At 35.8% G+C, this 27,561-nt stretch overlaps 1 protein-coding gene across 5 annotated transcripts in view; it reads right to left on the bottom strand.

Moving 5' to 3' along the window:
* VIPAS39 (VPS33B interacting protein, apical-basolateral polarity regulator, spe-39 homolog) overlaps positions 1 to 27,561 on the bottom strand; it is a 32,205-nt gene that overhangs the window by 3,420 nt on the left and 1,224 nt on the right. For 4 of the 5 annotated variants that reach the window (XM_074289886.1, XM_074289887.1, XM_074289888.1 and 1 more), the window contains 16 exons: positions 24,062 to 24,154; positions 17,485 to 17,584; positions 16,077 to 16,223; positions 13,326 to 13,364; positions 12,832 to 12,896; positions 12,137 to 12,193; positions 11,492 to 11,584; positions 10,956 to 10,989; positions 10,351 to 10,453; positions 9,381 to 9,408; positions 8,286 to 8,359; positions 3,470 to 3,545; positions 2,914 to 3,048; positions 2,339 to 2,380; positions 974 to 1,063; positions 464 to 550 (listed from right to left, as the gene is read on the bottom strand). In XM_074289886.1, coding sequence (XP_074145987.1) covers positions 464 to 550; positions 974 to 1,063; positions 2,339 to 2,380; positions 2,914 to 3,048; positions 3,470 to 3,545; positions 8,286 to 8,359; positions 9,381 to 9,408; positions 10,351 to 10,453; positions 10,956 to 10,989; positions 11,492 to 11,584; positions 12,137 to 12,193; positions 12,832 to 12,896; positions 13,326 to 13,364; positions 16,077 to 16,223; positions 17,485 to 17,584; positions 24,062 to 24,154 — 1,263 coding nt within the window. Of the gene's footprint in view, positions 1 to 463; positions 551 to 973; positions 1,064 to 2,338; positions 2,381 to 2,913; positions 3,049 to 3,469; positions 3,546 to 8,285; positions 8,360 to 9,380; positions 9,409 to 10,350; positions 10,479 to 10,955; positions 10,990 to 11,491; positions 11,585 to 12,136; positions 12,194 to 12,831; positions 12,897 to 13,325; positions 13,365 to 16,076; positions 16,224 to 17,484; positions 17,585 to 24,061; positions 24,155 to 27,561 lie in introns of all 5 variants that reach the window. The other variant, XM_074289890.1, reaches the window with a different exon arrangement.

Genomic DNA, 27,561 nt, shown 5'->3' with positions numbered 1-27,561 from the left:
ACTCGAGAACCTTGGTTAACCATGCTTTTCACTTTTTGATAGAGGTGATAAAGTAAAAATGTAGAATAAGACACATATTTTTCAGACAACGTATGAGGAGGAAAAAAAACAATCATCCATTCCCTCTGGAATCTAACATTCAGAGCAAGTCAAGCTCCAGGTATGACAAAGTCATGTCCTTGACACTCCTTGTGAGTGCTCCTTTTTTTGTCATGTAAACATATTTATGTTTCCTGGGGGCTCAATACTCCTAAATATTTTAGAGAGGTTATTCTGAGGTAGATAAATTTATCTACTTTTAAGGGGCAGAATGAAGCTTTCTTCACAGAGAATTTAAGCTACAGTGCTTAAAAACATATTTGCTCTCATTCAATAGAAAGATCAGTACTAAGAAGTTCAAAGTCAGAAAGGACTGTTTCCTGAGGTGTTTCACATGCAAATGTTTTCTACAGAAACTCTCTACCTGTACAGGGGCATTGTTCTTGTGCAGAATTTCCACAACTCGATGGAAGCCAATGGGAGCTCTCTTCTTGGTATATCCTAGCCAATTCTGAAAACAGAAGTGCAGAGAAATGAGAAACACTTAGACCTTCTATACAAAGGAAGAAAAAGGCAGGTAAAAGGACAAAGACCCCAAAGAAAAGAGGATAGAGAAAATGGAGACAGAGAAAGAAAAATGGTGATGAGCTTCATAGAAACTTGCAAAGAAGGCCAAGAAGCAAGATTATGGGAATTGGAAACCAGAAGCATAAAGAAAGTTCTCATGGAGAGATGGAACAAAAAGAAAGCAGAGAGAGCAGATATCTAAGTACTATAGTACAATCCTAGGAAACTAAAAGAGTACATCACAAACTTCAAAATTTATATTTGAAGTTAAGAGGAACCTTTGCAGCTACTGGACAATAAAGTGACAATATCTCTTCCAAGGTAAAACTGAGCAAGAGAAAATTATAGGCTCCAGAGTGGTACCCACCTTGGTGGTGAAGAGGGCATCCACATCCTGCCATGCTCGGAGTTTGGCACGGGCAGCCAGCGCTGTCAGTACATATTGCTTGTCAGGAATCTGGAAAACAAAAATGGGGATTTGGGAGTGGCAGAAAGCAACAATGGCTTCAGAGCATAGTTAAAGTTGATAAACAACTTTACTACAGTGAGAGATACAACTGCATCCATGAGGATCATGGTTTTGTTTTTTGAAAGGTATAATAAGGACCAAAGATGAGGTTAGGGTAGAACCAAATAGTCCAAAAATACAACTTTTCTAAAGTTGGGGTTATAAGATTACGGTATTCTGTTTATCATTCCTACTTATACAAGGTCATTTGAGAAAAATTAGAAAATCCCCACTGGGTGAGAACTGAGAATAACCATCCTTTCTTGTAGTCCACTAAGAAGCAAGGTAGAGGTTTCTCACTAACTTTAGAAGCTTGTTTTAATCAATCAATAAATATTAATCATCAACTATATATTAGGCATTTGGGATAAAAAGATAAAAAAATGAATTAATCCTTACTCTCAAGAAGTTTATATTTTGTTGAGATGGGAGAAGGGGGGGAAGGATATATATTCTATAAAAAATAAAAATAACGTAGTTTACAGAGAAAGAAAGCTGGAGAAGTTGGGGGAATCAGGAAAAGTATTATGTACAAGATAGTATGTGAACTATACTTTCAAATAAAGTATTTTATGAGGTAGAAGTGAAGAAGAAGAGCAAGGTGAAGACTGCTAGTATATAGCCATCAAGGTGGAAGATGAGTGCAAAGTATAAGAAAAAAGAAAAGCAGTTTGCTTTGACTGTGGAGTGTGGAAAGGGAATGATTAGAGAGATGGGCTGGAGGCATATTGTAAAGAACTATAGACAATAGGGCACTCCTGAAGTTTACTGAGTTAAAGAGTGCCACAATCTGAGCTGTGCTTAAGGAAAATATTTTTTCCTTTAGCAGCATCTACATGGAGGATGGACTGAAGAGGAGGATCGAGAGATTTGAGTTAGAAAGCAAAATCAGAAAGCTTCTGTAAGGCTTCTAGACCAAAGACAATGAGGTTCTGAATTAAGGTGATAACTATATGAACAATGAGATAGAGCTTATATGAGAAATGTTGAGGTAAAAATGGCAAGCTATGGCAAGTGAATGGGCATATAGTGAAACACTAAGATTGTGGACTTGGGAAACAGAAGGATGGTGATTTCCTTAAAACAACTAAGGAAGTTGAAAAGTGAACTTCCTTGATTGCTGGCATTAAATAAGTCTAAACTTTTCTCAACCTTTCCATCATCCATTTTCCTTATTCTTACTTCTTCATATTTTCTCTGATGTGGCTATCCATTTATACTTACCTTAAAAGTTTTTTTCAGATTGATGGGACTGCTAAATGTTCCCTGGGGAAAAATTGAAAAGGAACATTATTGTATTTGTTAACTGCCCTATGATTACAGTGAATTTTTCATATTGGACTTCTCATCTTCTCTTCCTATCTCTAGGACTTCCTACATTTCATTTCATAATCTCCTGAGTTCAACATATAATAAATAAAGCAAACCTATTTAGTCTGAGTATTTCTATACCTCAGCTACAAATAAGATTGATCTGAGAATTTCAATGTGTTCTCCAATTCTTCAATGAGTTTTAATATGAAAACTGATATTCTAATGATTAAAAACATTTTCATGAAATCAGCAGTTGTGTCTGTAGTTATCCCCTTTGAATAGAGGTTGGTGTGAAGACTAGCAGCCACCAGACCCTGCTGATTATTACTGAAGGTACACCAAGTACTTCAGGATGTTCAATGACCCTCTGAGAATAAGACAACATCCAAACCTACTTTTAAAGTTAATATTAATATTCTGTGTGTCCCAGCTTAAAAACTGATGAGAATTTGGCCATTTACCTCTTAAATTTTACTTTTACATACCTCAGGTTCTGTGTAATGGTAAAAGCAGGAGTAGAAGAGAGTTGTCACCAGTGGCATGTTGAGGATGGAGGCCTTACGTGGATGTTTCCGGAAGATTTCTGTCTGCCCTGAAGATTCTAAATGTCGATCATTCACCTAAGCCAAATGGGGTCAAAAGAGAGAAAAAGAGAATAAAACCCATATTTTATATAAAAGAGACAACTGGTACTATTACAGAAAAATAAAAAGAAAACATTTGGTCCAGAAAGATAGGCCAGAACCATTAAAATAATTCAGGCCAATGATCCCAAGTTGGATCCAGAAAAACTATGGAAAGATAGCATACTAAGGGAACATTCTTCAAGGGGAAATGGAAAAAGGAAAAAAAAATGGTCAAGAATATAAGGAGGGAAAAATGCAGAATTCTCAGAGACTGGCTATCTAATGTAGCTGAATAAAAGAAATTATGTTTGGAGACAGAAAAAGTTCTGGAACTCTCCTTGGTGCTGAACAGTAATGACAATGAGGGAAGAAGAGGTCTTACAGGAAGACAAAAAAGGTTAATGGGTATTCTAACCTCAATGATGATCTGTCGTTCCAGGAGTGTATAATGGTCTTGAACATGAGCAGCATCTTCCACTGAAAATGGCAAACTGGTAAAAGGCCAAAAAGTTAGTACCCTTCCTCAACTACAAGTGTCACTGTCTTAAAGGATGAACAAAACCAAATTATAATTAGCAATCGTCAAGCAAGGCTTAAAAAAGGGATGTTAATGCTTCCCAAAGTTGTCAACCATAGATGTCTCACAGAATTCAAACGAAAATGGTATTTCCCACTCTCCTCCAAGTGCTACTATACTGTTTGTATGTAACACTAAATTAATTTCATCAAACCACGGAATACCGCACAACTTCCTAAATGCCACCCACAATCATTCAAAAGCATTTGGCACAAATATCTACAAATGAAAAAACAAATGGATAATAACGACCTATCATCTCAGACAGGGTGAGTAATTTGATGAATACCTCATGTAGTTGGTACAAAATAATATTATCTTGGATAGACATTATGAATGTACAAAGAACTGAATTCAAGACTTGACTAGGAGGGAAGCTGACTGGATTAGGGAAACTGTAGAGTGTATTTTAACAATTTCCTGAAACAAAGGTTCTTTTTAACAGTGATAACCTTCCAGTAATGTATGATTCTGAGTCGTGGAATATAATTTCAGGAGAACTAAAGCCATAGGTTATCCTAAAGAGCAATACAGAGTTACATAGTAAGCATAAATAGACTACATCAAAGGAAAAATGGCATCCAAGAAGGAGGAGGCAACACAATGCCAAAGAAGACTTGCACAGAAAGCTTCTCAAACACTGTGTGAGAGATGTATGGCCAGAAAAGAAAGCAGCATGTAGTTAAAATGTAGTCAAAGAGATAACTAATGGCTAGCACAGATGGTCCAAAGGTATTCATTAAATGTTTAAAAAATTATAGGAAAATGATTTACGAACATTATTGATTATTCATCTTTAGCATTAAAATTTTTTGAACATGTATACCATAGATTTAAGATTGACATCAACAATAGGGTCGCTCAAAAGGAAGATTGGGACAGAGTGAAGGTAAAAATAGTAATAATATTATACAAATGAGGTACAGAGGAAGACTAGACAAAGGGGCATTAGAGAGGGGAGGAGGTTTCATACTTCCGAAAACCTAGTCACATTGGGAATGGGTTAAATAGGCAACTCTCCATATATATCATGAAGAGCATAGCACCCTCCAAAATCTATAAAGAAATAAGGGAACAGGAATGAGAGGGGGGATAAGGAAGCAAAGGGTGAAGGAAGACAAGGGAGGGATTCATGAGCAGGAGAAAGTTAAGTAATAGCAAGACAAGTTAAAGAGCAGAATTAAAACAAAGGGTCAACAGGGATAGGAAAAATATGGGGGGGGGAGAAGATGTGTGTGTGGGTATGTATGCGCATGTACATATGTATAAATATACCTATATATAAATATATCCTTTCTTAACTATAGCTGCTTGGGGGGAAGTGAACGGGAAAAAAAAGTATAAAGTTAAAAAGATGAGCAGCAGAGAACAAAAGAATGATTTACAAGGAAGTAAAAAAAGAAAGACACTCATGAATATAACTTCTACTAATATATGTACTTTCTTGAACTGATAATGTGTTGTTATATATTTTGAATCCTCCTTGATGTTCCGTTGGGCACATGATAATGCCTCTTTTGTTTTGTTTTATTTTGTTTTATATTCTTTTTCTGCCTTATTTTGTGTTTTTTTTTAAATAAAATAAACTGAAAAATTTTTTGAGCATGCACTTTCAATACATGCACATTTACTTATTTACAAATTATATGCACAACCATGCTAATAATTATATGAATTATAAAACTTACACAAAAATTGATGAGATAAAAATGAACTTATAATCATTCTCTAATTGATAAATGGTCAAGCACATGATCAGACAGTTAAGGGAAGATTTCAAGGTATCTGTTGTCATAGGAAAAAAATGCTCCAAATACTTAATGATTAGAGAAATGCAGTTTCTACTCATAGTCATCAGAATGGCAAAAAATGACAAAAAGAAAACTGGGAAATGTTGGAAGGGCTGCATCGATGGACTATTGATAAAGCTGTGAATTGGTCCAGCTATTTTTGAAAGCAATGAGGAAGAGTGCTCCCAAAGTTACAAAACTGTGCATATTCTCAGAGAGTATGTATACCATCTGTATGCCTATACCCCAAAATGAAAGAAGGCTGTGTATGTGCAAAAATATTTCTAGCAGTTCTTTTTGTGGTAGCAAAGACCTCAGAACTAAAGGGTTACCCATAAATTGGGGAATGGCTGAACGATGGTATATGAATATAATGTATTATTACTGTACTGTCTGAAACGATGAAAAGGCCAGTTACAGAGAAACCTAAGAAAATTTGATCTGGTGCAGGAGGAAGTAAGCAGACCCAGAATGGCAATTTGTACTATAATAATAATAATAGTAATAATTTGTACTATAACAATAATAAAAATTACATAATTTTTGTAAAATAATTTTTAAAGTCTTAAGAACTTTGATCAATGAAATAATCAATCATGATTCTAGAAGACTTACCTACTTCCTGAGAGAGGAGGGATAGAGTAAAATATACAAAATGAAATATATCCAGATACAGCCCATACAAGAACTTATTTTATTTGACTGTGCATGTATGTTAAAAGTGTTTTCTTTTTAGGAGGATTAGAGATAAAATAAATGCTTATTAACTGAAAAAATTTTAATTAAAAATACAAAATTATATTTAATCCTCAAATCAACAGGGTGCCATAAGTGAGACATGGTCAGACCTGTACTTTGGGAAAATCATCTTGATACCTGTGATAGAAGATGGACTAGAGAGGCAAGACACAAGGCTGGAAAATCATTTAGCAGTCCAGACCAAAAGTTATGAGAATCTGAACTAGGATGGTGAGAGAAGAGAGAAGATATGAGACATATTGTAAAGTTAAAACAAGATTTAGCAACTGCTTAGATATCTGAGTTAAGGAAGAATGAGGGATTAAGAATGATTTTGGTTTGGAACTTGGCTAACTTGAAGGTTGGTGGTGTCTTCAACAGTAACAGGGAAGTTTACAAGAGGGTAATTTGGGAAGAAAAATTTAAATAAATAAAATTGGAACAATTGAAACAACATATCTGTGCCTATTCCTCCTGTGTAACTCACTGTCTCACCTCAAAATAAAAAGGCTCTTTTTTACTAGTTACAGCTGCAGGGTCTTCCCTCTTTAAAAGAGCCACTAGATATTCTGGAGGGAGCAGTAAGGGGGTTTGATGGTACAGAATTTTTCCAAAATCAGGCATACAACTGTTATTATGAATGTCCTTATCAGGATTAGGTTATAAGTGCCCTATCAAGACAGACAACTAGCAAGAAAAAAGGTTGGTTGTGAATTTATAGGTTTGGAAGGTAGGTAGTGATGCTTCTTTCCACCTTCTTAATTAGCTAGTCAAAAACACTGCAGGATCAGGCTAATGGCTCCTTGGTACCAGGTTACTACCCACACTTTGGAGACCATTCATCTAGAAAGGCCTCCAGGAAGTTGGGTGGAGAACATGACAAGCTTGCAAAAGATATGGGGCTATATTTATTAAGCTCTGCATTTCTAAAAGAAGTATGCAAATCAATCAAATACTGGTGTTATTAAATTTATAAAGCATTTTCCTAAAAAACATAATGTAGACTAATACAAGTATTATCCCGATAGTATAGCTGAAGCAATTTCAACTTGAGGATGTTAAATGACCACACAGATGAGAAACCTGAGGCCCAAGGAGATTCAACACTTTGTCCAAAGTATCTCAAGTAGTATCAAATCTAGAATTTGAGATTCACAATCAGGAGTTGTTTTTTTAAAACTACTCTAGGTTTGATGTTTTTCTACTTTACTCACACCTTGCTGTTTGCAACATATACATGCCCAAGATACAAACTGAATGTGTAATTAACTGTTTTCTGTAAAAGTTTTTCAGTTATTATATTTTTGGACATACATACACATTATGGGAGAAGTCTAATTTTGTGTGTGTGTATAGACATGGAAAAGAAAATTTTCATTTCAATATAATTAAGAATTTTATAATATTAAGATTTATCCAGAAAGGTGATAGGAAGCATTTTAGTGGAGAATATTTGAGAGGCAAGAATGCTTGAGTTCAAATCCTATTTTTGGCTCTTATTAGCTCTCTAAGATTCAGCTTCCTTATTTGTAAAATGGGAATAATAAAACCTGTAATAACTACTTCACAGGGTTGTTGTGAGATCACACAACACAAAATACACAAAAGTACTTTGCAAACCCTAAACTACTATATAAATGCCAGCTATCATGATCGTGTTTAGGTTCTGAAATCCTCATGACTCAAAGCATTTGATTAGAGCCTCGATGTGGAACATCAGGGCATAATAGGGGAAAATGGATTTGGAGTCCAAGAATCTAGATTTCAAAGCCTAGGTGTCTTTACATTGTGATCTTAGGCAATTCATGTCACTTCTGGTCTCAGATCTCTTATTTATTAAATAAAGATTTGGACTAGCCGCCCTCTGAGATACTTCTTAGCTCTAAGTTTATGAAACTATGACCAATCATGTCGGGAATGCTGAAGAACAGAAATAGATTTCTACACTGGGTAGCTAAGGGTTACACCCATCCTTAAGCCTCCACGATGCCTCAGAAATCTATTAACCACTTTGTAAACCTACTTCCAGTTTCTGTTCCCATTGTCTGCCTTCCTGATCCTTTCTGTGTAAGGCTCTCACATTTATTCTCCCAAGTCTTCGGGTTCAGGAAGAGGAAGATGCTTACCCAATACAACTCTTGAGAAATTCTTTCCGCTTCTCAGGATCTTGGATGCTTAAGTGTTCTTGGTACTGGGACAGCTACAGAAATAAAAAGAAAAGCTCTAAGTAACCTGGATTTCCTGGAAAGGGGAGAGTAGCTAGAGGGCAGCTCTAGTGATTGGTATTACTCCTTCAAAACACTCCATTAGGGAAAGCACCCAAATCTCCCAATAGATTTGACAAACTCAGGGGACTAAGGAAGCTGTTGCATTTGCCCAGCTAATCTAGCTATATTAGGCTTCTTTTTCTTTGTGAAATTTCATTGGTGCTAAGGGCTCCCTGGCAAACAGATGTCTTCAATTAATGCAAATGGATTATGGTATTGTAATGTAAGAAGTGAAGTGACTTGTGCAGGATCACACAATCTGGATGAGTTGGAGGCAAGACTTGAAGTGCATGACTCTCAAGGTTTTCAAGACTACCAGGCTGATTCTCTATCTACTAATCTATGCCATCTCTCCACCTCACTTCTTACTCCATCTCATCACCTTGGTCCTATGAAAAAATAACTAATATTTACATTTTTCAAGCAACATGCATTTATTAAGCATCTATAATATGCCAAGCACTTTGCTATGTACTGATGGAACAAAGAAAGGAAAGAAACATTCTCTGTGCTCAAGGAGCTCATAGTTTAATTTCAATAGCACTTTAGACTTTGAAAAACACTTTACAAACATTATTTAATTTAAACCTTAAAACAATCTTTATTTCTATCTTTCAGTTGAGGAACTAAAACTATAACTAAAACAATTTCAAGGGTCTCGTTTATGTTCACATAGCTGAAAAGTCAGAGGAAGGCCAAGAGAAGTCCAGAGAAGTCCAAGTCCTTCTAACTTGCTCCTACCATGCTGCCTAATTTAGTCTTTAAAATGAGGTAAAGATTAGAAACAAAGAACCAAAAAAACTAGTCTAGTTTTAAAGCCAACTAAAGCAACACGCCAGAACAAATAAAATGTCATTAGAACATATTCTAATGTTCTACTTAGAATACTAATTATACTTAAGAGAATGAGCACAGCTTAAAGTAGTGTCAGGTTGAGATGAAGGTTACACTTACTGCAAGTTCTTCTGTTCTGTCCAGATACCTTGGAAAATAGAAGAAAGGAACAGATCATTAAGTGCTTCAGGTGCTCCATGTCCTAGCATTTTTATCTAACGCTGTGTGAAAGTAATTCCTTGAATTAATATAAGCTCTTACCTTAGGATGAATGGTCTAAGAGCAACACAGTCCAAAGACATATTCATCCTCATCCAGTACATGCCCTTATCTTAAAGTCTCTACCACCAGCCTCTCCTCAAAGGGTAACAAATCTTGACGAATACATCTTATTTTTACAATACCCAGGCACACATGGTCAGGGTCCATAGCCAGATGAAGTACTTCATTCATCAGCTGGGGTGAGGCAGCCCATTACTTAGTTGGTGTCATGGAATGAAACCTTATTAACAGGAGCCCATATCCAAAGGTAGAGATTCTAGCCCTTTCTATAAGTTTGAAGTGAAAAAATGAGAATAAATTACACTCTTCAATCTCATTGTGAAATGCCTATACTTCCAAGGGCAGTCAAGTAGTGGCAATAATTAAAATAATGACTATAATGATGAAAATGATAACTCACATTTAGACAGCACTTCATACTCAAGGTCCTTTCTTTATATTCCAATGAAATTGGTAGAATAAGAATTATACTCTTTTGGGGCAGCTAGATGGAGCAGTGGATAGAGCACCAGCCCTAATTCAGGAGGACCTGAGTTCAAATCTGGTCTCAGACACTTAACACTTCCTAGCTGTGTGACCCCCAATTGTCTCAGCAAGAAAAAAAATAATTATACCTCTTTTAGAGATGATGGAACTTTAGCTCAGATAGGTTAACTGTTTTGTCAATAAGGCAAAACTAGAGAAGCTGAGATATGACCTACATCCCACATTTCTTTTCAGTGAACCAGATGATCTTGCCTTCATTACTAACATGGTATCTGCATGTACAACTTGGTTGTTATTACTGACTGATGGATTGCCCTCTCACCTGAAAAGGTCTAGTAGCATCTTCTGATCACCTATCTCCTTAAGAAAGTGAATGAGGTGTCTCAGGGCAATCTGTCGCACTTCTAGCTCTCGGAAAAGGATCTCTGGTAGGGAATAAATAGAGAAAAACTGAAATTAATCACTAAGTTGCATATTGATTGATTGAACTGAATTGATATCTCTCCCCTTTTTTAATCTTTGTTACATGGATAGGTTTCTGGGTAGAGGAAAAAACAGACAAATTTAGAAATTGAATGAATGAAAAAATAGAATCAATAAAAATATTTTAAAATTTAGAATAATCTAGTCATGCTAAATATGAAACTAGCTTCATTTCTAACTACACAGTTTTCTCTGCAAATTCTAGCAGGAGCCAATTTATTCATCATATATCCTCCATGGACTAAAGAGAATACTAACTGATTAAAGGATTCTTCAATTCCCACTGGCTCACCCTGTTTGGTCCCCTCAAACTCTAGCCCAGCTGTCTATGCATAAAATGAAGTACAATTTGTGACTAATGGGTAACTATAAAGATAAACTGACAATTACTTGGATGAACACTTCCTTGGCCCTGGACTGTAAATCATTCCAAGCTATTCTCACCTTTGCTGAGGGTCCTCTTAAGGAAGATCAAAACCTGAGGAGAGAGGGAAAATATAAAGTGTATGTTACATAGCTACACAGTCCTATATCTCAAGAGCTACCCCAATATATCAGTTGGTATAACCTAGGTTACTCCTTTGAGTAACACTTTAACAGTGGTCAAAAACACATTAGAGATTAGTTAAGGCAAAGAACAAGCTCAAGGGTACAAAAATGATTGAAGACTTGAGCACAATATCTTTCAGAAATCACTTAGTTCTTGGTGTCTCATGACTATCTGGAGCCAATGTACACGACCACTTCCCTGAGTATCCTTTCATATTTACCCTTCCTCAGGATAAGTATGAGAGTGGAACCACAGCCTTTTTTGGATTTCCAAAACAGCTAAAATGCCAATTCTCTGCCATAGTTAAGACTCCCACAACTCCCCATCTCAGCAGCTAGGCCATTCAGAGTCCCAAGAGACACCAAGAAATCAGGGATCAATTCTCCACATGACATAGAAGCCACAATCCTGCTCCTAAAATAAAGCTCACAGCAGTAATGACGTTCCCATCATGGATAGTCACTGCTTCTTCTAGAAGTTGGAGCTTGTCCTGTAGGGAGCGGAACCTCTCTAGGGAGCAGACCTGGGAGAGCAAGGGTAAGAAAAAAATCAGAATATGGTTCCCCAACTGCACAAGAAGCTTTGAGGAAGTCATATTTTTAAACTCTCTTCAGTAATTTCCCAGAGTGGTACCAGAAAGTGTCACTGGTAACAAAATCTCAAATCGAGATCCTTGGGCACACTCTAGACCTGAGACCTCCCCTAAACCTTTCCCCATTAATTTTGTATTCTGGTATTACAGTCCTGAGCAAGTTTTGGAACTTGGCCTTCATGTTAAGTCCCACCACAAAACGTCACCCAAGGCAGATCACCAGAGTATGAGATCATTCCCATATATCCTTTTTCCTTCCATTCACATATATTCCATTCCTTTCCATTCAACCTAATCCACACCAAGCCAAAGGGCATCAATAGTGCTGCAACCTTTGACATGGTGAGGTCAGTCCTTTCAGAAACCATCCAAACTCATCAACTGAAGATAAGGATATAAAAAGGAAAGCCATCCCTTCTCTGGAGACAATGTGCCCAACGTCCCAAGAATTGCCCCGGGCCTTTCTTTCCACAATGTTCTTACCTTACCCTTCTGCAGACGCCTGACTGTGTCACTGAGGCTCCAGTCACTGCTGTAATCCTGAAATATTAGCAGCTTATGAACCCCACTGGGATCAGAGGCCAGGGTATCGAGATGCCAGCTCCTCACCCCAGCCTCACAGGTACCAGGAGGGCTTGATCTCAGGTGGCTTGGCTGATTTCACGAGATCCTTTGTCATGAAGGGGGAGGTATTTAGTAGGAGCAAACAGATAAGGGAGAAGCTGGAAAGTCGAAAATGGCCTTGATAGGAAGCTGAAAGCTAATATTATTCTATGTTACTGAAAGCACTGGGAATAGGGGAACACCAGGGGAAAAAAAATACAGGGAAAAAGAGGGATTCTTTCCATAACCCTTCAAAAAGTCACTGTAAATGGAGTTAACTAGTTCAGAAAACCAGAAATTCTAAAGCCACCATCTTAAGATTTCCACCCACTAATGATAGTTCTGTGCAATATCTGTATACCCATTCATGGCCCTCGCTTAAGGAAAGTTAGACTAGAGTTGCTTCAACATGCTCTGGATTCTGGGCTTCAGAGAGAATTCTTTGCTCAGGGATCAGCTGTTCTTTCTTATCCATTTTATTGTAATCTCTGCCGAATTAAGCTCCCTTTATAGGGGCTTATGGAGACACATGAAAATCAATGGGTTTTGAAGTATAATTTCTAATAGTAACCCACCTTGTATTCACCCTTAGGTCTTCGCAGCTCAGGAGCATAGTTTTTGGGAGGTACATCTGAGAGGGCTAGGGAAGAAAAGGTAACAGTCTCAAAACATCCTGAATTCTGCCTCTTGTCAACTTTGCTTTTAAACAAAACTTCCTTCTCCAAAAGATTCTTTGGCATATAGATAGATTTAAAGCCTAGGGCAGTGACCCTCTCATCTCTACAGTCAAAGCAAGACATCATTTCAAAATTATGTCCTCAATATTAGAATTAGAAAGGGAACCAGAGAAGAGCAGGGAGGGAAAGAAAGGACATGTTACTTTATTCTTTATAAGGCTAAAACATTTCCCATCACATAGTTCAGGAGCTCTTCCTAAAGTCAGAGTACCAAAAAGGAACTCATTTGAAATGCCATCCCCTAACTCTTCAGACTGGATATTAGATGAAAAACTATTCCCCTTAAAAAGCAAGGAAATCCCCGATTCCAATCCCCAAAACCCAATGCCTACCATCTGAAAGGGACTGGAAACTCCCAAGTCTGCTTCTTCCTAAAGCCAAAGAGCATATGAAGAATAAGACCCAAGGTTCACACTAAGACTGTTCAGGACTACTAATAATCATAAATATCCATTGGGAACAGAACAGTTAAGTAACAAATAAAAATTACCTTTATATCATGCTTAAGCTTTGTATTACTGCTTTACATATATACAAATGTATATATAAAAAAAAAAAAAGGAGTCCCACAACAAATGTTTTCGTCTTAACTAAAAGAATTGTAAACATAACACTGAGAATTCTGAAATCATAATAAAAGTATATTAAAACAGTTCTTTATTAAAACACACTTATTTAGAAAATATTAACAAAATAAACATTTTTTTAAAACTAAAATATTTTTAAATATTTTATTTTTTCTACATACACGAAAAGATAGTTTTCACATTCATTTTTGCAAAATCTTGTTCTAAATTTCCCCCCCCCACTCATCTTCCCAATCCAGCAATCTGAAAGATTAAACATGTGCAATTCTAACCATATTTCCATAATCATTATACTGCACAAGAAAAATCAGAACAAAAGGTTAAAAAAAAATACAAGGGAAAAAACCAACAAATAAAACAACAACAAAAAAAGCCTTTTATCCACATTCAGTTTCCATAGTTCTCTCTCTGGATGTGGATAGCACTTTCTATCACAAATCTGTTGGAACTGCTTAAAGTTGAAATATTAAGAGCAAGCTTGTTTAATTCCCCAGATTCCCTCCCTATAGAAGAGGTTTATTCACAATTCAAAAATGCTGGCAATTAAGCCTTGGTCACATGATCCAAATCATGAAATGTATGCTTTCTCTGATATTTAGATGAGGTTCTTTTGTTTGTTCTTCACAGATTTATAACTATGAATTTTTTAGCCTTAATGAAAACTGTAACTTTTTATTAAATTTCTATGGCATAATGCACAGAGATTAAGTTTGAAGTCAGAAAAAAACCAAGTCCTATTTCATACCCTTCAATATCTCCAATGACTCTTAAGACAAAAGTTACAGATAGAACTGCCCAAGTCCATTTGTAGAGGAAGCACCCACATTAGGTATTCTTTATGATGATGAACTCAGAGGTTCTGACCATACTAAAAAATTCTCTTTAGAATGATACTTTAAGCTAATTCTGCCCATAGTGTGATTTTCTCAGTAATTTGTAACTTTTCTCTTGTCAACTCATCCTAAATTTGAAGTTGCAGTCCAATGCCCTCCTGCCCAGTTTGTGCCCATTGAGTTTAGCTTGGCATCTCAGAATTCCTAGCATTCATGGTGCAGTAGCAAGCTGGACTGGGAGTTCTAATTTCAGCATATCAACTAAGCATATGACTGGCTACACTAGATGGCCTGTCTGAAGGATCCTTTCCAGTTTTCAACTCCTGTGATTCTCTCTATTGGTGGCTGGGTTATCAGCTTTCTGTCTTGGCCACAAGTACTTAACTAAGTTGTCTGACTAAGCTATTGGAGCTAATTAAAGGAAAGATTTCCCTTTTGCCTCTCCAGTCCCTGCTTCTATGATCTACAGCAGAGAAACAGTTAAAAAGATATGACATTCCCCTAGCAACATACCAGTTTTTGAATTTTTTCCTTTCTTTCTTTCTTTGGCAAAAAGTAGATTTATTTTGGAGAAGTTACAGACAAAATGAAGAGATACAATAGATGCCAGGAATGATAAATATGAAATAGAGTTGGGAAAGCATTTAGAAAAGGATTTTAATAATGAATGATGGAAAAGGCAAGTTCCTTAGTGGAGAAAGGAAACACCCCATGAAACTGGGGCATGCCCTTAGCTGGCAAACTAAATTCTGAAAGGGATTTAACACGTTAAAAGAACTAGTTAGCTATATAGAAGAGAATTGGGTCAGAAAAGGAGACCACCATAAGGTACAGTGCCATGGCAGACTGACACAAAGGAATGCAATGTCAAAGCCATGGGCCACAAGCAGATTTATTTAGCCTCAGAGTCTTGATATAACTTGGATTTCTGACTGGATTACCCACAGAGGTGGGACTATGGAGCTAAACTAATGTATTTTTTCTTACATTTTAGTATAGTGCCTGGCACATGGTAAGTGCTTAATATTTACTGACTATATCAAAAAAGAGGGGACCTTCCCATTTTAGTCTAATTTTCTCTCAGCTATAAAGCTGAGATTTTTACATTCTAACAATTAATCTAAGTTAATATGATAGAGCTGAATACGTGACCTACCTTAGAAACCATCTAATGAGAGATCATAGCTATGCCACATCCTTCCCAAAGCAATAAGATCAGAGATCGGAAGCTGGCAATGCCCTCAGGCACTATCTAGTGCAATCCCAACATTTTAAAGGTGCCAAAACTAAAGCCCAGAAAATTTAAGTAATTTGTCAAGAGTTATTGGCCCCATATGGGTAAGAAGTCATGCTTGAATCAAGTTCATGTCCTCTGACTCCAAATTCATAACTCTTCCCATGGCACCAAGGTCACCTTGCCCTTGGCAATCCAATGACAATCCTTTCAACCAAGCTCTGGAGACACCTCCCCTTGATGCAGCCATCCAAAATTCTGCACAATTCATTTACCCATCAAACCTTACTGAGTATTGGAATTGGAAAATTGGAATATTCCAATAATTTTTTCTTTCAGTTTCCTTTTTTCCAGAGTAAAACAAAATGTTGCACTTATTCTTTTAAGGCTCAAGGGAAAGGGAACTTCTCACACCTCTTCACTCTTTACCTTTGAAGAAGCTGCTCAGAGAGTAGGTGGAGGCAGGCTTGGGTAGTGGAGGATAGGAGGATAAGCTGTTTCGAGTCTTCAGTTGTTCACGTCCCTCAAGGGCAGGACCACCACTGGAAGCTGTCTCTTTGATGGACCAAGAGATGCCTATATGACAAGAAGCAGTTAAAGTGCATATTTTGTAAAATAGGTAGGCAGAATATAAATCCCCACACTCCTATTTATCAGGGAGCATCCAAAAACTTCATAGGTGATCCTCCCTTCTAAAATCAGAAAGACTACCAGGTGACCACCGGAAGAGCTAAGTGTTAATAGTTTTAATGGCATTTAATAATGTCTGGGTAACAAGATTTAATAGGTAAGTAACACAGTCTTGTCACAGATCTATAGGAATTCATTCACCACCATAGTACAGAGGCACACCTGTGCAGTTCACAGCAAAGAATGAATAATTTTGCCTCCCGAAAATAAAAAAATGATGTCATATATATTGTCAGAGGTTGTTGCTTTTTAGTTGGTTTTACTTAACTATTTTTGTTATAAGAAAGGGTTTAATGGGTTTTAATGGGAGATGGGGGATAAATGAAGAAGTGACTGTGATATAAAAGTAAAACAAAGACACCAATAAAAAAATTATATATATATATATATATATATATATATATATATATATATATATATATATATATATATATATATGTATATATTAAAAACTAGACAAGCAGAGAATGGTGGCACATTGTATAGTCTCTGCTGCTGGCGAAGCTGAGACTGCTGAATTTCTTCAGGAATACTGAGCTAGAGTTTGGCTAACTGATTCTAGACATCCACTCTAAGTCAGAAACTTATGGGAAGCTCCTAAGAACAGAGTAGTCTTAAGAGAGAGGCAAAACAACACAAGTTGGAAAAGCAAAGAGGTTAAAACTTACATGTTGATCCATCCCTTCCATAATATGGGTACTAACCACTGAACTTTTAGCCAGGGCAAGAAATAGAGAGTCAATCTCAAATTTAAAAAAAAAAAAAAAGTTCTTTCTTACATTTTTCATGTACCCTAAAAGAGAGAGTATGTATGAAACTTGCCAATCAGGAGGGCTTGGGTTCAAATCCTAATTTTTAAACATACTAGCTGTGAGGCCATGGGCAAGTCACTTAATTTAAGTCTAAGTTTCCTTATCTGTAAAAGTAAAGGGATGGACTAAAGGCCTTTACAGTTGCTTCCAATTCTAAATCTATTCTCCTATGATCACTTGTCTCTTCAGAAGCTCCACAATCAAGGATAGAATTTTAAAGTGACTAAATTTTTAAAGCAAAGAAGGAAGGGGAGGAAGAGACATGATTAAGCATGTGGGTCATCTATTAAAGACATAAATCTGGATTAATATCTCCTTGGATTTCTTCTACTTACTCCCCACAGGTTCTCCACTCCAGCTGACTCTCTCCAAGTCATCATCGTCATCATCCACAATGTCCCGAAGGCTGTTCACTGCCCGTTTGGACTCCTTTAACTGCAAGTGAACAGAAATCTGGGAATCCAAGTCACTATCTCCTCTTCTGCCTCCTCCCCTCCATCAGCATCCAAATTTATTAACAAGATGATACCCGAGGAATTTGAGATATAAAACTAAAAAAGCTGAATGATTAGTACTTAAAAGAAAAATTAATTTAATACATCTAAAATACAAGTGTTTTGCTGTGATACTCACAAGGAGATTCAATACTCTCCCCCCCTCTTTTTTAAAAAAAATTTTTGACAAAGGGGATTAATTATAGGAGCTAAAGGTTAGGTTTCATAGAATAAATTTAAAATTATCAGGGCCCTTCAAATTCCAATCCCAGATATAATTGTATTTGTGTGAATTGGTATGTCACTAAATTTCTCTCAGAGATTCATTGAATTTCTGCATTAATAAGATGTAGAGAATATTATCAATTATATTCCTTCTCTAATTGGGAGCTGGTTTTTTGAACTCATATTGAAAATCTTAGTTTACTCCCCACTTTCTCATCCTATGCAGTTTCCACTCTCCTCTGTCCCTCCTTTTTGGCTTGTCCTCCTGAACCCTTTTTCTGTTGTTAGCAAAAACTCTTGTCACCCTAGACTACTGCTTCTTCTCACACTATTTCCACTGCATTCATGAAAACCTAGTCCCCTCACCCAGAAGAAATTGCATTGCTGACCATTCTCGATAGCATGGGCTATTCTCTTCTATAGTTGACAAATAACTAAAATAAATAGCCATATCCCTTCTTCTGAGGGTCACTCCCTGATCCTCTCTCTACTTCTTTCACTCAGCAATTTCTCTTTTGAAGTTCACTTTACCTGCATACATTACCCAGTCTAGATCCTTGTTGCTATAATATACTAGGCACCAAATCATTCTTGCAACTGGCTCAAAGAGTTAAATACCTAGCTTATAGTCTTCCTCTATATTCTGACTCCTACCCTCATATAAAGGGATTTCAAAACACAGCCTCATATATCCCTTTAAATACCCCAGCCTCTCAATATATCAGATTTTTTTAACTTTTAGCACGTTTATCTTCATGCCTCTCCAGCTACCCAGAAAGATATCAAGATATTGCCATCACTAAGTGGTGCCCAAAAAAATAGGATGGAGTAATCATAAATCTGAATAAAAATTTTTACAGCAAATTTCTCTGCTAAAAATCTCATTTCTCAAGTATCCAGGGAACTGAGTCAAAAATAAGCTATTCATCAATTGATTAATGGTCAATTTTCAAACTAATCAATACTATCCATAATTATGAAAAAAATGCTCTAAATCATTATTGATTAAAGAAAGGCAAATTAAAACAACTTTGAACTACTACCTATACCTATCAAATTAACTAATATGACAGAAAAAGAAAATGATGAATGCTGGAGTAGATATAGGAAAATTTTAAAACTAAAGTTGTATACTGATTTAACTAAACTATTAAACAATTTGCCCAAGAATTATAAAATCATATATATCCTTTGACAAAGCAATACCAGTACTATGTCAATATCTCAAATGGATTAAAAAAAAAAAAAAGAAAAAGAAAAAGGACCTACATGCAAAAAAAATTTATGATAGCTCTTTTAATGATAGCAAAGAATTGGAAATTGAGGGGGATATCCATCCATCAATGCATATACTTGTGATGGACTCTGATAATGCTATAAGAAATGATGAGCAGGATACTCTCAGAAAAACTAGAAAAGGTTTACATGAACTGATGCAAAGTGAAATGAATCAGATAATATTGTATATTATATATACAAAACAAGGACAACATCATATATTGTAAAAAACAGCAAAATTGTATAACGATCAACCCTGAATGGTTTAGTTATTCTTAGCAATACAATTCAAGATAATTCCAAATAACTTAAGATGAAAAATGTTATACATCTCCACAGACATAACTAATGAAATCTGAATGTAGATCAAAGCATACTTTTTGTTTATTTCTTTATTATTTCCTATTTGTTCTGGTTTGTGTTTTCTTTCATGACTAATATGGAAATGTTTTACATGACTACCTATCCATTTCAAATTGCTTACTTTCTCAATGGGGAAGAGGAGGAGGGAGAGAAAGAATTTGGAACTAAAAATATTCTTTAAAAAAATGAATGTTAATGAACTGATGCTAAGTGAAAAGAGTAGAACCAGGAGATCATTATACACGGCAACAGCAAGATTATACAATGATCAATTCTGATGGATTTGGCTCCCTTCAACAATGAGATGGTTCAGATCAGTTCCAATGATAGACTTGTGATGAAGAGAGCATCTGCACCCAGAGAGAGAGCTGTGGGAACTGAGTGTGGACCACAACACAGCATTTTCATTTCTTTTATTGTTGTTTATTTGAATTTTATTTTCTTCTTCAATTTTTTTCCTTTTTGATCTGATTTTTCTTATACAGCAAGATAATTGTATAAATATATATGTTGATATTGGATTTACATATACTTTTACCATGTTTAACATATATTGGATTACTTGCCATCAAGAGAAGGCGGAAGGAAGTGGGGGAAAATTGGAACACAAGGTTTTGCAAGGGTCAATGGTGAAAAGTTATCCTTGCATATGTTTTGAAAATAAAAAGCTTCAATAAAAAAAGAATGTTAAAAATTGCTTTTACAATGTAATTGTGGGGAAAAATATATTAAATGACAAAAATTGATGATGCCACCATTACCCAAAAGTCTGAAATTCTCTTCTCATCATAGCATCCTATTTTCTCCATTTCCACTCCTTCCTCATTCCTCTTAAACCTCATCTTTTTATCTTATTTTATTTTTTTACTGTTACCCTTTAAGTCTTCTATCCCTCCCTCTCATGGATCTCATCAGTATGGCTCAATTATTATCTCTATTCAGATAACTCGTAATCTATGTATATAACCCTAACCTCTTTTCTAAACTCCAGTTTTAAATTACCAAATTCCTGCTCAATAAACATTTTCACATGAATATGAGTCATTTCAAACTCAGCATGTTCCAAACAGTATATTCTGCTGCCTTAATCCCATCTCTCTTCCTTACATGTATCATATTATAATACATATCATCATTCTTTCACTTATCCAGGATCAGAACCTCAACTCTTTACTGACTTTCCTTATATCTAATCAACTGCAAAATCCTGATTATACTTCTACAATATAGCACACAACTATCTCTTTCACTTTATAAGATAGCTAACACCCTAATTCAGGTTTTCACCATCTCTAGCCTGGATTATTACAAGAGTCTCCTAACTGTGTGTCCTGATTTCAGATCTGTCCCTTTTCAGATCCATCCAATTACCAAAATCATATTTCTAAGCACAGGTTTAACTAAGTCATTGACCTAGTCAAAAAGCTTCAGTAGCTCCCTAGCGTTTCTAGGAAAAATAAAACTTCTGTCTTCAATCGATTTTTGTTTATCTAATTTCATATATTTAAGTAAAATTCTAAACAAATGATTCTACTAAATGGTCCCCAAACTCAGCATTCCATCTCCGTTTTCAGAACCTTTGCACAGGCTATCTCTTGTGTCTGGAATACATTGTAGTCTCATTTTTGTTTTTTAGAATATTTAGCATATTTCCAAACCAACTTCTGGGTTAAGTCTTTTCTGATCCTCCAAGTTATTAGTACTTTGTCCCTCAATGATTGGATTATCATGTTTACTTCGTGGATTACCTAAGAAGTATATATCTAATGATTTATTTTGGATCCCCTCATTAGAATATATGTTCATTGAAAACAAAGATTCCTTCTTATTCCAACCCCTTACACAGTGCTTTATACAAAGACAATGCTAACAAGAGCTGACTAAATTGAATTCTCACTCAAAAATAAGAATAAAGCCATTTAAATAAGGAACTTGAGATCCTTAAAAAAAAAAAAAAAAAAAAAAAAAAGGAAAATTGTTTTATGTGAATAAAGTCAGATATGGAAAGAAATGGTTGCTTTACAAAGAAAACTTTATACATATTCTTTTTTTTTTCTGTGTCTTTTTTTAATTGAAGCTTTTTATTTTCAAAACATATTCAAGGATAAATTTTAAACACTGACCCTTGCAATGCTTTTGTGTTTCAATTTTCTCCCCCTTCCCTTAGATGGCAAGTAACCTAATATATGTTAAACAACATGGTAAAAATATATGTAAATCGAATACAGATGCATATATATTTTTACAGTGATCTTACTGTACAAGAAAAATCTGATCAAAAAGGAAGAAAAATGAGAAAGAAAATAAAATTAATAATAAAAGAAGTGAAAATGCTATGTTGTGAACCATACTCAGTTCCCACTGTCCTCTCTCTGTGTGCAGATGGCTCTCATCATCACAAGATCATTGAAACTGGCCTCAATCATCTCATTGTTGAGAAGAGCCATGTCCATCAGAATTGATCATGTATTATCTTACTGTTGCCATGTACAATAATCTCCTGGTTCTGCTCGTTTCACTCAGTATCAGTTCCTGTAAATCTCTCCAGGCCTCTCTGAAATCATCCTGCTGAATGGAAAACTTTATATTTCTGAGAAGGGTTTAATATCTAAACATCTAGGATACCTAGGTGACACAGTGGATAGAATCCTGGCCTGAAGTCTAGAAAACCCATCTTCCTGAGTTAAAAATCTTACTAGCAGGGTTACCCTGAGCAAGTCATTCAACCCAATTTGCTTCAGTTTCCTCATCTGCAAAATGAGCTGGAAAAGGAAATGGCAAACCACTCCTATATCTTTGCCAAGAAAACCCCAAATGGGGTCATGAACAGTCAGACATGACTGAACAACAATTCAAACAAATAGAAAACTAATAGAAATATGTAAGACCAAACACTATTCCCCAAAGTGGCCAAAGGATTAGAACAAACAGTTCTCAAAAGATGATATGCAAACTATTAACAAGCATATGACAATACTCCAAATAACTAATTATAAGAAAAATGCAAATCAAAACAAACCAGAAGCTTCACCCAGTAACCAACAAATTGACAAAAATAACAAAAGATATAAATAATCAACAACACTAGAGGGATTGTGGGAAGATAACACTTAACGAATTGTTGGTAGAACAATGAATTCATTAAGCCACTCTGGAAAGCACTCTGATATTTTGCAAAGAAAGATATTTTAAAAATCCAACCCTTTTAACTCATAAATTCCATTTTCAAATACATACCAAAGTAGGTCTCTCTTTCTCTCTCACGTACGCACGCAGCACGCACGCATGCACACTCCCATATACAGCAAAATACTTATAAAGGCACTTTTTGGGGGAAGCAAGAAACTAGAAATGAAGTAGGTCGATCAGTGAGCAGCTAAACAAACTATGGTACAGAAATATAAAAGAATATTAAGGGATTGTAAGAAATGGCAAATGTGAAGATAACAGAAAAGCATGGAGTTAGATGAACTGATACAAAATGAAGCAGAGACAAGAAAAGAACCTACACAGTGACAAAAATGCAATTGGATAGAACAACCAGAGAATGACTGAAAAAGAATATTGCAAAATTATAAAACTTGGCTTCCCCCCAAAATGTAAAATATACTCTCTCAACTCTTTTGCTACCTCTTTTTCTTAAAAAATAAAATTTTTGCCATAAAGGACCATTCTCTGGGAAAGGATAGAGAAGACATACAGGAGAAATCTAGGCAATGTAAAAATGAAAGATATGTTAAAGAACAAAAAAAATGAAGCTTAATGGTACAAAATTATAATAATCAAGCTTGACTCCCAAAAAGAGATGTTGAAAGAAAGATGCTTTTTTGCAGAAAGGTATGGAATATACTACACAACAGCATCTTTTTTCATATGCTGATTTTTTTTACTAGTTCTAATTTTTTTTTAATGAGCTGGCTCTCTGGGAGGGGGAGGAAAGTGGCATATAGTAATAAACATAAAATTTTAAAATATCAATTAAAAGAATTTTAAGTTTATCTTTTTTTCTTCCTCAGTTCCTTCTTAATACTCTTCTAGATTTTTAACATTTTATGACCCTGAACATCTTCTAACTGGAATTTCATAGAATTTAATATGAGGGCAAAGAGAAAGCTCAAAAATCATTTAGTTCAATTCCACTTAACAGATGAGAAAACTGAGACCCAGAGATAAGTAACTTGCCCAAGGTGACACAATTAGTTACATAGACAGAACTCTATGGAAGCTGTTTTGAAAAGAGAGGCCAGCTGGAATACTGAGAGAATGATTTCTGGCTAGAAGTTGTTTATCCTTTATTCTGGAAGAGGCCCATGATATGAGGGAGATGATGCCATGATATATAAGTGAATTGGATTGAAGAGAGGGAGAGCTGTGAAAGGTCACCTGCCTCACTTTCCCCTCCAGAGCCATCTAGGTCCATTGATCACATATAGATCAGGATGACCAGAGATGGCCCTGGATGAAATGAAAGATCTTGGCCTTTAGAAGTCAGAGGGGCAGTTAGTTATACTTTCAAGTCTGTCCTGTGTCTGTCATATCCTTGGCAACCTACCTGGCAAAGTTCATCATCATCATCATCAAATGTAAAAGCCTTGAACTTGGAGCTGTGCCAGTACTCTTCCTCATCAACTTTTGTGCGACTCATCTGAGGCAGAGAGAAAGGAAAAATTCTTAGAAAGGCAGCATGGTGCTAAGGAGAGAATGTTTCAGATGTCCTGTACTTTAAATGAAGTTGTAAGGATCTGGGCAAGTCACTTTACCCTATCATCATTTGGAAAATGGGGCCAATAATAGGACCTATCTCATAAGGGTCGTTGTGAGGATGAAAGGAGTGAACATAAATAACACACTTTGCAAACTTTAATCGCTATAGAAATCCTAGCAATTTTTATTATTAGTATTGTTACCTTTCCTACACCTGATAGCAGAGTCTCTGTATCTGCCACTTGTAGATGATTCACTGATTCTTCAGCATAAATGCACTAACCTGGTCCACTTATGTTTTAATTCATCACAGGATCACAGAGGCCAAAAAAGTGAGACCAAGAAGTTAAGTGACTGACCAAGATCACAAAGTTTTAGACTGGAAGAGACCTCAGAGTCATCTAGACCAACCTTCTCCTTCTATAGATAAGAAAACTGATAACCAAGAATATCAGATACAGGACTACACAAATGTCAGAGCTGGACATGAATATGGGTCCTCTGATTCCAGAGCCAGTACTCTGCCCTGCACCACAATCATTTCATCAAACAGTAGATAATGGCCAAATATCTACTATGCGTAAGATGCTCTAATAGGTTTTCAGAGAAATACAAAGAGGAAATAACTTCAAGGAGCTGATGTTCAATCTGAGGAGAAAAACACTCACATAGTTTAAAAGAATCTGAGATGGAGAGCTAACAAGGATGCAGAGATAGACAAAGTTGTCCAGAGTCAAGAAGACCTGGCTTCAAGCTTTGCCAACATAACATTCAACAAGCTATAACTTCCCCATGTCCCCAGGAAATTATGCAAATTGCAAAGAAAATGGCATGGCTATAATATAATATAATATGCATGAACTGGGCAATCATTGCTAACTGAATACTACACAACAATAGTACTTTCCTAAATGCTCCAGAATATCCAATCTCCATTTAATTTACTTTCTTTTTTTTCCCCCTGAGGCTGGGGTTAAGTGACTTGCCCAGGGTCACACAGCTTAGAAGTGTTAAGTGTATGAGACCATATTTGAACTCGGGTCCTCCTGAATTCAAGGCTGGTGTTCTATCCACTGCGCCACCTAGCTGCCCCCATTTAATTTATTTTCAATTCTATTCTAAATATTTGGAAAACCACGCTTTTGACTGGTAAAAGATATGTTAAAAAAAAAAAAATTTTTAAGTGCTGTATTGGTAAGGAAATTCTGTCCACAATACATCCTAAACCATTTGTGGTAACTGGCTTGAAAATAAGGGCCTTTGGAAAACAACACTTTTAGCCAAGAGCTGAAAAGCAAAAATAAATAAAAAAATAAAAAAGACTAACAAGCAAAGAATAACAGCAGCTCTAAGAACATCCAAATCTATTCACCTTTTACTTGGCATTTCTATACTTGCCTCTTACTCCCTCTAAGGAAGTATTCTTTAAAATGGAGCTTGTGGAAAGTTAGTAGCAGTCCAGCTAATGCTGGCCATAGGCCTTAGTGTAAGGTCTAATTACACTAACCTAGGGATGTTGTAGATTTGATTTGTTGGTGTCAAATTGACTTCAGGAACTTAATAACCATGCTGAGTAAAAATCAAAACTGTATCACTTGCTTAGCAAGTGTAACTATAAAAATCCCAGGGTACAGTATGAAGGAAAGTTAAAGTCTGTGCTCTTATGATCTGTAATGTGTCTTTTCATTTTCTGTCATTTCATTGACAAGTATTTTTTTTGAAAGTCAATAAGTTGCACAATAGTATATTACCAGATATGCATCTATTGAAAATTAAGATAGTATAATGGATTAGCAAACAATGTGAAAAGACAACAAATCAAGGCACATTAAATAACAAAAGCAAAATAATAGAAATAAAAGACAGTAAAAAATTTGGAACAATAAAATAAAAATATAAAGCTTCTGTCTCACAACACCACAAAGAATTCATGGAAGTTACAGAAAATACTTTTCAATGATGGCTAAAGGATTTAGATCAGGCATGACAAAAACCATGCCAGTCAAGAAAAGAACCTAAGCACTTTATGTAAAGTCCATTACAGGCCTTGTAATACACTCTTCAACTCTGAGTTCACAACATCCAGGCAAAGAGACTGAAACTTGTGCAAAAAGACAAGGCAAATTAACACACTACTGATGTGAACTGGTCTGATCATTCTGGAAAGCAATTTGGAATTATACAGAGAAATGGGCTAAAATGTCCATACTCTTTGACTCAGAGATCCCTTTGCTAAGTATATATATCCCAAGAAGAGCAATAATAAAGAGATGCCATGTATACCAAAATATTCATAATAGTACTTTTTGTACTAGCAAAGAATTAGAAACAAAGCCTATTTATTTAAAATAGACAAGTCTGGTATAAGAATGAAATGAAACAGAACATGAAAGAAAATATGAATAGTAAGAAATATGTAAAGATTTAAATGAATTGATATAAGGTGAAGCAATGGGACAGCTAGGTGGCACAAGTGGTTATGATGCTAGGCCTGAAGTCAGGAAGACTTGTTTTCCTGAATTCAAATCTGGCCTCAGACACTTATTAGCTGTGTGATCTTGGGCAACATATTTAACCCTATTTGCCTTAGTTTCCTCATCTGTAAATTGAGCTAGAGTAGGAAATGACAAACTATTCCAGTATTTTTGCCAAGAAAATTCCAAATGAGGTCTTGAAGAGTTGGACTGAAAAACTATTCCCGGAGCCACTTACTAGGGATCTACTTCTGATGGGCAGAATTGATCCCTTCATGTGAGAGGATGATAAGGATACAAGGAGACTGTGAGGTAGTTCCATTCTCTGACTTCTTTCCTCCCATTCATTTCATTCCCAATTCCCAAGCAACATCTGCTTAAAGAATGATTTACAATTCCTTCAAGTGTGTTATGATTTGCAGCTGTGGGGCTTTAGAAGAACACCAAGCCATCTCTTAATGGTGCAGTCCCCTTTAACCTTTCTGAGTTTTGTACTTAGGTGTGGTCCTTAACAAAAAAAGACTGTACAGCAAGAAAGATGAAGTAAGCAGAAGTGGGAATAAAAATTACATGGTACAACAGTATAAAGTGAAAGACATGATAAGAAAACAAACAAAACCAAATGCTGTAAAATTATGACTATGCTTGGTCCCAAAGAAGAAAAAGAGATTACATAGCCTTGCTTCTTTAAATGAAAATAAATAAATAAATAGATGAGGAGATAAATAAATAAATAAAGGGGTTTGGAGCTATGTGTGTGAAACACTGCATATAATGTTTGATTTGGTTGGAGTGCTGGATTTTGAATTTTTTTTCAATAGTATTTTATTTTTCCAAATACATGTAAAGATAGTTTTTAACAATCATTTTTGTC

The sequence above is a fragment of the Sminthopsis crassicaudata genome, chromosome 2 (assembly GCF_048593235.1).
Source record: "Sminthopsis crassicaudata isolate SCR6 chromosome 2, ASM4859323v1, whole genome shotgun sequence".
Classification (NCBI taxonomy): Eukaryota; Metazoa; Chordata; class Mammalia; order Dasyuromorphia; family Dasyuridae; genus Sminthopsis; species Sminthopsis crassicaudata.
The sequence above is the reverse complement of the archived record's forward strand: the minus strand, read 5'-3'. Positions and strand labels throughout refer to the sequence as shown.